At 35.6% G+C, this 13,259-nt stretch overlaps 1 protein-coding gene across 2 annotated transcripts in view; it reads left to right on the top strand.

Annotated features, from left to right (window-relative positions):
* CPED1 (cadherin like and PC-esterase domain containing 1) overlaps nucleotides 1-13,259 on the top strand; it is a 291,359-nt gene that overhangs the window by 115,212 nt on the left and 162,888 nt on the right. For both annotated transcript variants that reach the window (XM_057550402.1, XM_007177252.3), the window contains exons 7-9: nucleotides 9,999-10,141; nucleotides 10,928-11,000; nucleotides 12,525-12,692. In XM_057550402.1, coding sequence (XP_057406385.1) covers nucleotides 9,999-10,141; nucleotides 10,928-11,000; nucleotides 12,525-12,692 — 384 coding nt within the window. The remainder of the gene's footprint in view (nucleotides 1-9,998; nucleotides 10,142-10,927; nucleotides 11,001-12,524; nucleotides 12,693-13,259) is intronic.

Here is a 13,259-nt window from a genome sequence, read left to right as displayed (position 1 = left end):
TTTCATGCTTTCAAGGAGTTACCCTAAAAGGAAAAAGAAATGTGATTTTAAAATATGAATAAGACAATGATGACGTTCTTTCAGGCTGAGTGAGAAGCGTATATCCAATTGCATTTTTACTCTAAAGGAGAGAGAAATAAATCACTAGTACTGGATCTATAGTGCTGGATCTACAGAACTAAAAACAAAAATCCCAAAGCATGACCTCTAGAGGCCTAGATATGGATATGCAGTAGGAAGATCCTTGTACCAACTGTGTGACCTCAGGCAAGTCTTTCAACCTCTCTGAACCACTTTTTCTATCTGAAAAATAGGACTAGTTTCCTATGGATTAAATGAGTTTTTTGATTCCTTGTACAAATATTTACTGGGCAGTTCTCATATGAAGTGTCTCATATGCTAGACATTGTGTTAGGTTCAAGTGATATAGTAACAAACAAGACAAAGTCCCTGCTTTCGTGGAGTTTATTCTTGTGTTGAATAGTAGATGAAATACAGATAAAAATTAATTATACATATATAAGAAAATACAGAGAACTACATTTTTTTAATACAATTTTGAAAGGTTGCTTTCCATGAACAGTTATTACAAAATATTGGCTCTATTCCCTGTGTTGTACAATACATCCTTGAGCCTATCTTACACCCAATAGTTTGTACCTCCCACTCCTCCCCCCCGCCCCGCTACTGCCACCCCCCACCCCGGCAACTGGTAACCACTAATTTGTTCTCTGTATCTGTGAGTCTGCTTCTTTTTTGTTATCCTCACTAGTTTGTTGTATTGTTTTAATTCCACATATAAGTGACATCATACAGTATTTGTCTTTCTCTGTCTGACTTACTTCCCTTGGCATAATGCAGATCTTTATTATTGCTAAGAATGCAGTGAGGGAGGAAGCTGTGTAGAAAGTGAGGGGGTCGCCCACTTTTGAGAGGCAGCAAGATCTCCCTGACCAGGTGACATCTGAGCTGTGCTTCGTGGAGGAGACTAAGTGTCATTTGAAGAGCTGGTGGTAAAGCATTCCCAGCAAAGGGCCCATTCCGATGCCCTGAGGTAGGAGAGTCCAGGCAGGATCACAGAACACCCCAGTGTCGTCATTAGCTCTGCCTTTTCAAGCCCACTCTGCTGCTGCCGTGTAGAGGACAGACTGAAGAGGATTATGAGTGGGGACAGAGCGATCAGTTGCCAGGCATCTGGGTGAGGAGGACGGTGGCTTGGACAGGTCGGTGAGGTGGTGGTCTAAAGAAGGTGAGAAACTGACACCTTTTGGAGGTAGAAACAAGAGTCAGTGATGAGTTGAGAGAGAGGGGCTAGATAGAGAGGGCTCAAAGAGGACTCTTCAGCCATGATGTGACTGGTGGGTCCCTTTCCTGAGACAGAGCACATGGAAGGGAGTGGGACAGAGAAGCGGGAAGTGAGGAGGTGGAGAGAAGGAGAGCTTCTTGCTGTCACGGCAGACTACCCGTTTACATGCTTCGTCTCCATTTGTCTGGTTCTTAGGTCTCCTTTGCTCCAAACCCTGCCTGAGGGCCCGGCATAGAATAAGTTCTCGCCTTGGGAACTTGGTGTTTCTTTTCCCGCTCACTTTCCTCCCTGCCTTTCTCCACCTCATTCCCTCTCCCTCCTGCCATTTCCAACAGAGGTATCCTGCCACTTCTAAGACATGAACAGAATAACTAGTTGCTCAGCCTGCCTAGTGTGACAAGGCAGGTCCCAGGTGTCCAGGTCCCCATTACTGTAAAAACAACCCAGACAGAAGTGCCTGCTTCTCAACCACCATGGGATCGAGAGTTATCTTCAAACACACGGGACCTCAACTCACAGGTCAGTTCCCTTGGAGGATAGTAGGATGATGAAGTGTGATGTATTCCGATAAGAAGGTGAGAAGAGAATACTTAGGAATCTGTACACCCTAGAAAGGGTTCAGTTTATCCAGCGTTTGGGGTGGAAGCCAGAGTGAGGTTGGAGAAACCAAACCAGAAGCAGCAGGCATTCGACCGTGCATTCTAGGCACTGAAAATGCAGAAGCTGTGACCTGCTTGAACAATGGCATTCATATAAAGAAAATGAGTAGACATATGTCCACAGAGTCCAATGATAAAATCTTACAACTTTAACTTTTACTTTATTCTGTAAAATCTCTGTGATCCTTTATATCCTACTGAGAGATTCTAGATGGGGCAATAAGGTTAATCTGCCAGCTCCCTGAGAAGGTTGAATATAATGCAATCAGGGTTCTACCGTTCCAAGCAAATAATTAAATTTTTATGCTCTTCATAGACTTCTGTATTTTGGTACCTTGCTCTGATCAATTCTCTGATATACATATGGGAAATTTAAAAATTTTTAACCATAAACTGATTAAATCACAGAATCTACTTTCTGAATTTCCAATTTTAATGTATGCTTTAAAGCTTAGGGTTATTAAGAAGTACAAATGAATAAAATTATTCATGTCACTGGAAGCATGAAACTTACTTAAATATTGGAGTTTTGATATAATTCCAGAGAATGAGGAAAAATTATCCTAATTTAGGTTCAGTCAATTAATTTAGTTTTTCTGTGGTTTACCCTAAAGCAAGCCAATTTTCAATGAGCTAAAACAAATGACGAGAATATTTATGTTCTTAAATCATTTGACTTAACACAGGATTTGTTCTTGATCCAGGCAATTTCATTTAAGTCACAAAGAAATGGCCTTAGTTTTTCCAAAAGGTAATTAGGCTACACAAATGCTCAAGTTGTTGAGTTGAATTGTTAGATGTGTGGGTGTTTGAGAATTGTGACAGTTTCAAACACATTTTCCGTGAAAGTAAAAACACAGATGATTCATTCTTCAATATTTCAGGGTCCATCCACATTCCTAAATCTGTATAATCAAAGCAACAATAGCAGAGGTAATGCTGGGGCTTTGCAGCCAAGCAGACTGGTTTCAACACCCATGTTGGTTACCTCTTAGTTGTAAAACCTTAGGCAAATTACTTGTGTTCTCAACCCTCGGTTTCTTCATCTATAAAATGGGGATAATGAGTATCAACCTCATAACATTGCTGTGAATATAAACAAAACAGTGCATGAGAAACACACAGTGTCTGGCACATGGTGTCAACTTGGCTAAGGTTAGTGAGTATTATTAAGTATGACATAGAATTATATCCAAATACCACATGTGCGTGAAATGAAAAATTACATCAGTGCTTAGGTTTGTAATTTAGTCATTTTTTTCCCTCCCTTTCTCAAAACTTTTTTTCTCTTTTCCTTCTGTTTTTATATATCTGATTTTCCACCTAAATCATGACCCTTTAAAACACAAAGGAGACTTCTTGCTACGGTCCAGAATGCTCACCAGCCCTTCATCTCCTTCCACAGCCCTCTGACGTGCAGCAGATGTGTTCTCTGGGCCACACACAGCCAGAGCTATGATCCTCAAGTGGGGTGTCGTGTGCCTCTGGGGAGCCATGAAGACTCTTCTAGGGGTTCACAGCCCCATAGATAGTTTCAAGAGAATCAATGCCCATAACTTCATCTTTCACATGTATACCTTCCTAAAATTTGATCTCGCTGAGACAGCGCCTCTAAAGCGGGTGCTTTTTATTCCCCATCCCTTCATGCACAGCCCTCTGCTCTTCAAAAGAAAGACCTAGCGCTCATCTATCCCTAATATTATAATAATGATTGCTCCAGGGTGAAAAAATTCTGCAACCCCTCCCCAAAACAGACGCATTTAAATACGGTTTTCACTAGAGAAAGTGAAGGATGCTTATCACCAAGTAACAAATCCTTCACAACTCAGATTGTTTTCAGTTTTTAACAAAATTAAATATTTCATGATAAATCACTACGTGTTTTTTTTTTTTCATATACTTTGAAGGGAGCTCAAGGAATTAAGTCATGTTGCTCTAACTAAACCCTTCCATCTACACCTATGTATTTGTGTGAACAAATCTCCATGCTTACGTTGAAAATAATATTAATACCAATGCTGAACCCTTCTCATTCTAACAATAAATACTGTTGTCTCAGTGGATAAAAAGACTCAACTAAGTGAATGAAAAGAAGTCATATCCATCTAAGGGGTGCATTTCCAAAACAATTTTACTTCTTATTTTATAAATTATTTATTAAGATGTGTAATGTATTTCTATTTTTCTGACCAGTTGTGTACAACAAATAATTGTAATCGTAACTCTTTGGAAAAAACATTTTAAAATTTAGAGCCATATGGTAACTGAAATTTTAAATTAAATTTATAAACATTTTTCTTATTGAGAATTATAAGGTGATCAAAAAATACTTTGTATATAAAATATATTACATTGGGATAAAATTCTGAGGTGTCCAAATTCCTTCAGATACACTTTAAGAGTTTGGCAAGTGCCAGGGAGAGAGATTGGTTAGGTCAGAGTCAGACAGAGAGATCCCAATTGAGTCTGTAAAAGGCAGAATAATATCAATCAAGAACAATAGACTTAAATTCCAACTGTATTAAAAAGAGGCAGATTTGAATGCATATTTATTCCCCTTTTAATCTGGAAAAGAACATAGACTCTTGGATTTCATATATTTAGTTGTGTCCTTAGTTCTACCATGGATAAAATTGAGTCTGAACTCTTATGTGATATTTCCTTTTAAGGGAAAATATCACATAAGATATTTTCCTTTAAAAAAAAAAGGTCTTTTCCTTTTAAACTGAAATGATCATCCCCTAGACTTTGTGTTCCATCATAAATTTGTCCTCTATTCTCGGTCATTCCTACCAGCATTCAGGCTTGCTGTGTGATATTTCTCAGACTAAACAAGCAAAAAGTTCAAGGTTAAAAGATTGTCTCTGGATAAAACAGTGACTAAGAGGAGACGGAATAGAGATGGAAACTATTTCCAATATTTGCAGGAGCTGAGAAATGGAGCAACGGAGGGGTTATTTTGTGTTTTGCAAAATTTATAACCATTAAAAAGGTGTTCTTTTGGACTTTTGTGGTACAGAATTAACAGGTGTTTAAACATGGTTGTTGGAGGGTGTAAGGCTGTGAAAACTGCAATATTACTTTAAAGATTTTAACAATTGTGGTAATATATACATAACATGAAGTTTACCATCTTAACCATTTTAAGTGTACAGCTCAGTAGTGTTGAAAATATTTACGTTGTTGTGAAACCAGTGTCGAGAACTTTTTGCAAAAATGAAATTATATACTCATTAAACAACTTTGCATTTCCCCCTCCCACCAAGCCACTGGCAACCACTATTTTATTTTCTATATCTAGGAATCTGACAACTCTAGATACCTTATGTAAGTGGAATCATGCAGTATCTTTTGTGACTGGATTATTTCAACTAGCATACTATCCTCAAGGTTCATCTGAGTTGCAATATGTGTCAGAATGTCTTTCCTTTTTAAGGCTAAATAATATTCCATTGTCTGTATATACTACATTTTGTCTATCCATTCATCCATGGATGGATACTTGAGTTGCTTCCACCATTTAGCTATTGTGACTAATGCTGATGTGAACATGGATGAACAAATATTTCTTTGAGACCCTGTTTTCAGTCCTCTTGGCTCTGTACCCAGAAGCTGAATTACTGGATCACATGGTAATTCTATTTTGATTTCTTGAGGAACCTCCATACTGTTTTGCATAGTGGCTGCACCATTTAATATTCCTACCAACAGTGCTCAAGGGTTCTGATTTCTTCACATCCTTCCCCACACTTAATATTTTATTTTATTTTTTTATAGTAGCCATCCTAATGGATGTGAGGTAATATCTCATTGTGGTTTTGATTTGCATTTCCCTAATGACTAGTGATGTTGAGCATCTTTTCATATGCTTGTTGGTGCAAAATGGTTTTAAGTACTAATATTCTTCTTTATTTTGAGAAGATGAAAACTTCTCTCTCCCGCATTAATACTGAGGGAAATTCTGGTAAGCTTTAATAAGGTACAATGCTATTAAACGCTACTGAAAATTCAAAATATTGAAATATCAGTATTCTGCTATAGCTTCTCAGTTAGTCAAGAACATGACTTTTTAAAAAAACTCTAATATTGGTTAATCTTTCATCCTGTGTTTTAACTCTTATGTTATATTTTTCTTATCTCAAAAATTCTCCTGAACAGCTGTGAGCTTCTATTTTTCAAAGGTTTTATTACAAGTCACCAGAAAAATGCTCATCCTCCCTCGCTCACGAGATGGAAACGAGAGATAAACATGTTGTCCTAAGGAGAAAATTTATGTTATCCAGAAGCTCCAGTAAACTATTTCTCTTATCAAAGTCTCTGTGGTTTCTGTAATGTTATACTTAGGTTTAGTTACTCAACAGTGTTTACTTAATACTACCCTGCGTTAGATACTGGCCACCCAAAGATAAAATGGTACAGTATCTGCCCTAAAAGATCTTATGGTCTAATGGTGAGAGCAAACAAGAAAGTCAGCAAGTTTAACACAGAACAACATGCTTTGCCGCTGAGAACAATCTGCCTAATGTCCTATGGGAGGATAAAGGAAATTAATCAGGTGAAGCCCAGAATTTAGCACGGGAGGGGTTTGTGAGAGGTGAGGTGGAGGAATGAGGTGAATATAAGGGCAATTTAGAAATATTTTAAGATATTAAAAACATAACTGAAGTTTTCCTACAAATATTTTGAAGTTCATCCTTAGTCCCTCTTGTCCTTCTATTTTTAGTTGATAATTTTGACCCATCTACGTATATTTCAATGGCTAGATGTGGAAATTACAAATACCTTGCTGGGTTATTGCTTGAATTTTACACAAGTACAAACAAATGGTGATGCTTTAACTGCCTGGTTTTACAGCCATGATCTTACAAGGTCATTTTCTACATAATTTATTTTGCACTAAATTTGTGTTTCATTTTTGTACTGAAGGAGGAAAATTTATAGTTCATAAAATAGTTTCATGTCATGTTAAATGTTTTAAGATCTTCTTTTATTCATTTTTACCTTACTGCCAAGACACTGATTTCCTTGGGGTCTTATATTCTCATGTTTAGGTGATTCAAATACATTGATTAAAAGTCTTGATCTGGAGACGGAGAAGTCTCCGTGATATTTGAGTTCACGGCTGATTTTAACTTACGAAAGTGAAGGTGTTCTTTCAGATAGTTGTGCTTGGGTTAAGAAAGCTCCTGAGTGAAAAGTGTATTTTGGGTTCTGATAGCTTTGAATGGAATTACTATCAAATAATTTCAGATTTGACATTGTCTCATGAAATCATCAAGCACATTTCTCTTTCTACATGCGAGCACATTGAGATGCACAGAACGCAAGTATTTCACCAAGGAAATAAATTAGTGTAACAAATTACAATATGAGCAGACAGTCAAAGAAGTCTGCCACTTAGCCTAAGTGGATTAGCTTCAAAAATTGATATAAGTATTCTGCCCTCTCTGGGCGACTTATTGAAAGTTGATGATTAAAAAAAATAGTAAGCATTTGCATGATTCTACTTTCATTTCTGGCATATGTAATTTGCTTGCCACTGTACTAAATAAAGAGATGACTCATCTAGAATTTTCTTTGACTTGAAGGACTTAAATAAATGGAAATGCATGCAATGAGATAGAAGGAAATGCATATAGAGACAAAGATTGTTAACAGAACGAATACAAAAATGAAGAAGTCTCTCTATTTTGAATTGTGCCTTTTGAATGCCATTTCTATCTCCTCTCTCCACATTTCTGTTCGTAATGGCAGCTGTCTAGCTTCTTGTTCCCCTGCTTTCATGATTGGTGGTTGAGGCTGGTCCTTCTCTTGGCAGGCTGAGTTTTAGGGAAATGGGAGGAAAGCCAGTTATTTTGGTCCTTCAGTTCTCCTCTTTCACTTCTGCTGGGAGACATACCAGTGATGGGGTCTATTTACCCATCATGCCTCTTTCTTCTCCCTTTTAAATATATTTCTATTGAAAGGCTTATCATATATTTTTTAAATGTTCTTCCTTGATTGAAGGAAGGCTGTGGACTTTTGTTTTAATTAATAAAAGGCGCTAACGTGTACTGAATATTGATGTGTGATGGGTGACGGTGTACCTTATGTACATTCTCTGATTTAATCCTAGCAATACCTCTATAAAGTTACTGTTAGTAATCCCGCAAGGTCTCACAATTTAGTAGTAACAGGAGAACCAAAGTCGAAACTGTGACTTTCAGCCTCTGAAGTCTCTAGAGTTACCACCATGCTACGTACCTTGTCCCCCAAAACCCAGCACATAGTGCTTTCCACATGGTGAAAAATTAATTACAGTCAAAAATTAAGAAATACACATTTCCACAGTAGAAGAATAAATACAATCCTAAGCATTAATTTGCTAATTATTTTTTACCATGGAGGATATAATTTGATAATAAATCTTATATATCCTATGTGCTACACAAACATTTCCAACTTTCTTAAATTATTAACCTTGAACCCTGTGATATTTAGAAAACATTAAAATGGAAAAATGCAATAATATTATCAATAACCCTTTCTATATAATATGGTGAAGTGAGTGAAATGTGATGAGTTACTTTTATTTGGAAAAACATGTGACTCTGTTTTGACTCAAGGGTGTTAATATTTTTAGTGTTAGCTTTGATTTATTTTCTTTTGATCATACAGTTATTGCATTCATTTTCCTTAGTCCTTAGAGAGGGAAAAACACCCCAACTGCCAAATGCTAATGATGTGTTTATAGGGTCTTAAAGTGTACATCTCATTAGGTTTCTGTTTTTCAGCTGGGAAAAGTTTATGAAGTCAACATTTGTTTCTCTTGGGTGAATTTTGCTTGGGTATCTTAAAGATACATTTACCATCTCCCTCAGGTGATTTGTGCCAATATCTGTCCTTCATTATTATAGCAACAAAAGTTTTTCACTTTGCAGTCTTACGCAGCTCAGATAAATTTAGTTTGTTCTTCCAAAAATATTAATAGAATACCTGCTGCATGTTTTTTCAAAAAATATTTTTTGTTCTTCATTTTTGAAAGCGTATGTTTATCCAGAGAAAGTTTATGAATCAATATGAGGTCTATTTTATACTTTTTAAAAAGTTTGACTTGAACTTTGGTGTTAAGCATCCTCAAGATATAGTTTTGTTGTTGTGATTGTTTTCATATTTAAGCAAATAAAAATAGCTCTTTGTGATACCAACTATAGTGTTTCTATGAAGAGGTAAACCTAACATCCTGCCCCTTTTTGTAATATGGCCCCGTTCTCTCTAGCCACATGAAGCCTGAAATTAACATGTTAGGAGGACACTGAGATTCTCTTAGATCCTTCTGTGGTTGGCTAGAGCTCCCACAGCAAAATACCCTGAAGAAGAAGCAATTTCGATATAGTTCTTTTTGTTCTGATATATGCAGGAAAGGGATAATAATAAAAAGCTTAGATTTGAATTTCATACTTTACAGTGACTTTCTTGTAATTTGGCCTCACAACTCTCTTGTTGGTAGGTAGTAACCCATTTTAAAGAAAAGGACACAAAAATTCGGAGAAGTGAGTTGCAAGTCCAAGTTCACCTAGGTAGAAGAGTCACAAATTAAACTTGGCAGTTCTGATCACAAGCTCTGTGAGTTCCACTTCACTTTCCATGATTACGTGCCATGGAATGAGAAGAAAAATGGAGTAAGCACCTCTAAAGTAATTTAAATTACAGGATGTAATTTCGGCACCCCACATTCAATTGGAAGGCTTATATTTTTAAATGTATAGAATATATATACATTATATATTATGTGATAATATATATTTATTATATAATATACCTTAAGTATATTATATACTCTTTCAGTATATTTTACATATATATGTATATATAAAATATATATGTATGTATATATGTCTTAGATGATCAAATTTTCCTTTTTAAGGAGTTTTTTTTGAGTGTGTCAAGGAGAGATAGCCTAAAGGGATTTTTCACATTGTTCACTTTGGAAATGATAGAGAGACAAATTGAGATTGTAGTTTCAACATGTGAATCCTTTACTTTGTTCACAGCTGCAAACATTTTTTGAGACGTTTCTGAGAACAAGTTCACCTCTTCAGGCTTTTGATAACATGAAGGAAGCAATTAGCAAACTCCTGCTAGCAGCTGAAGTATTCAGTGAAACATCTACTCTGGGACCAAAGGTCTTCCATAGGTAAAAACAAATTTCAATGTTAAAAAAAAAAAAGAAAAAAAACCCCTACTTCTAACAATTGATTGCTAGTGAAAATATATCTTAATTATCACAAGTAGGTGCTACTTGGAAAATTTTATATCAGTATAAAATATGAACTTCTAAACTTACGTTTTCTAATTTGTTGATCCTAAAACTTCAGAGCATGTTAAAGACTCACCAGTATTTAAACAGTGGTGACAAGAAATAAGGCACAGTTATTTAAATTATCTTTTTAATTGCAGCCCCTTTCAAGCTCCGTTATTTTTATCATATATGCTTTCCATTGACTAGGTATATTTTTATTTATAGATTTTTATTAACAAAATTCATTAACTCTTATCTCCATATCTCAGTTTACTTGAGTGTAATTTAATGCCTTTTTCTAGGGAAATGTTAAATCGAGTATGTCAATAAAGGAGGTGCCTCAACGTAAGCTTTATCAGGCTTTATACGCAAATAGGAATGCCTAGCGTGGAGGACTAGGAGAGCTTCCTTTTCCACGTTACGTTTTTGTGGAGTCACTTCATTGTTTCGTTTAATGTATTATGAATACTTTAGATATATTTGTATTTTCTGTAAGGAACGAAACAGACTCCAAATCCAGAGCTAATTTGTATTCAGTTTTGGATTATCCAAGCCACTGCTCTTTGTAATTAGTATGGACCTTGAAATTTAACCTTAGTGATTATTAATGATATAGTATCAAAAAAGAGAGTAAATACAGCAAATAGAATGTATTTTTGTTACCTTGTGTTTTTATTTCAGATGCAGATTATGTTTTCAGCTTTTAACTTTTGATATGGGTTATGGCAGTGTCAGGTCCCCTGTAGTGCTCCAGGTGAGTATGCCAGAGTCCTCATGGGATGGCTGAAGGGTGTGTGTGTGTGTGTGTGTGTGTGTGTGTGTGTGTGTGTGTGTGTATGGTGGTGGTGGTGGTGTGTTCATTCATAGTAACCGATCAATAAGTGCAACTTGCATCAAACTTACTACAGACTTATATTTACTGTAGTTCAGAGAATTAACTAGCATATGGAGAGTCTCTGATTTGAGTTACAATACCCACTCTGCATCCCTGTTGAACAAATATGGATTTTTTTGTGGTTCAACCACTGTTTATGAAATAAATGTGGAATAAAGCTAAGTATGTGTTAATGCAGGAAAACAGACATTTAGATAATAGAAAATAGCAGGTAACCTAGCTTATTCATATGGGTTTATAAAAAAGGTAACTCTTTTATTCTTTAATATAGATATTTAGTTTAAAATTGGCCTATATTTTAATTTTAAAAGCCATAGGAATTTTTGAAATATTTGTTTTCAACATTTGTATAAATATATGGAAATGTAAGGGTGTTTTTTGTACACTCTGATTCTTTTACTTCCTCTTAAATTAAATTAACTCATTCAGATCATCTCCTCCAGCATATTTTTTTTTTTTTATAAATTTATTTATTTACTATTTATTTTTGGCTGTGTTGGGTCTTCGTTTCTGTGCAAGGGCTTCCTCTAGTTGCGGCAAGTGGGGGCCACTCTTCATCGCGGGGCGCGGGCCTTTCACTATCGCGGCCTCTCTTGTTGCGGAGCACAGGCTCCAGACGCGCAGGCTCAGTAGTTGTGGCTCACGGGCCCAGTTGCTCCGCGGCATGTGGGATCTTCCCAGACCAGGGCTCGAACCCGTGTCCCCTGCATTGGCAGGCAGATTCTCAACCACTGCACCGCCAGGGAAGCCCCTCCAGCATATTTTTAATCTAAAATAGCCCTTAGTGGCAAGAAGATTTTAAAATTGATTGCATTAGTCTATAGAAAGCTATCTTGGGTTATGGCATGAGAAGAAATGAAGAGAAACAAAATAAAATTATGTGCAACCAGAGTTCGACTTCATACTGTAATGACTGGTTTTCAAACTATTACACAAGGAGAATGATTACATTATATATGGCTCAGACATTTGGCTGAATAGTTCAAAGATTTATCTCTAAAATTTTGAAATTTTATGAATCTACATCTTCTAATGGTCATTTATTCATTATTTTACACACATATCTAATAGTTTATATTATGATTTTTAAAATTTATTGTTCAGAAATGTTATATATTATTTCCATAAACACAAGGTCTTCAACAATAAAGAATTACAAGACAAACTAATTTGATTTTACAAAGCAGTTAATGTTCTTATAAAGAATCGTATTTTCAAAAGAGCATTACTTAGATTTTATAAAACTGTTGCCCTCCAAAAGGACCACTAGATGTCAGTTCTGATCTATAATCCAACAGGAAATGAATCATGTCTTAGGAGTGACTTCACTACATTAAAAGTAAGTCAATGAAAAATATTTGCTGTGCTTTTACTCTTTCACAGGTGCATGAGCATTTAAATTTTCAAGATGATGATAATATGGATTTTGAGGACCAAAACACAGAAGAATTCCTTTTAAAAGACACTTTCAATTTTCTCCTGTCTAATGAATCTTCACTTTCCATATTTTCTGAGATATTTCAGAGACTTTATAGATCAGGTATATTTAAGGTAAGTGCATATTTTTGTACTGACAACTGTTTATTTCATTTTTGGAAGGTGCCGTTTTCTTTACTGTGCAAGTGAGCAACTTGATAATTCATTTGAAATTGATTTGTATCCATTATATAAACCTCTTAATATTTTTCCGACCAATATTATTTTTATGTCTCTTAAGTATGTGACTGACTGATTATGATGAAATTATGGGTTGAAAATGAAGTAAAGCAGTCCCTAATTCCCAGGGAAATTTTGTGAATATAATGAATAATACATATTACATATTATAAAATACTTTAAAAGAAATACCTGAACCTTTTAGAGGCAGTTAGAATAGCAGTGAGTGCTCTAGATTAACATCAAGGGACTAGAGTTATAATACTAATTTTTTTTAAAGCACTCACATCTGGTTGACATCTTTGGTTAGATAGATGCTGATGATTAGGGAGTAGTGCTTCAGAGTAAGATTGGTTAATTTTTATGATCTGTTAGTACAAGTTTTCTTGATGCATAAAAAAATCTGTACAGGTTACTAGGTATAGTATTGTTTTCTATGTATCTTTCAGTTTTAAAACCCTA

This window comes from Balaenoptera acutorostrata, chromosome 7, assembly GCF_949987535.1.
Source record: "Balaenoptera acutorostrata chromosome 7, mBalAcu1.1, whole genome shotgun sequence".
Classification (NCBI taxonomy): domain Eukaryota; kingdom Metazoa; phylum Chordata; class Mammalia; order Artiodactyla; family Balaenopteridae; genus Balaenoptera; species Balaenoptera acutorostrata.
Note: the sequence above shows the minus strand (reverse complement) of the source record. Positions and strands in the feature narration are given on the sequence as shown.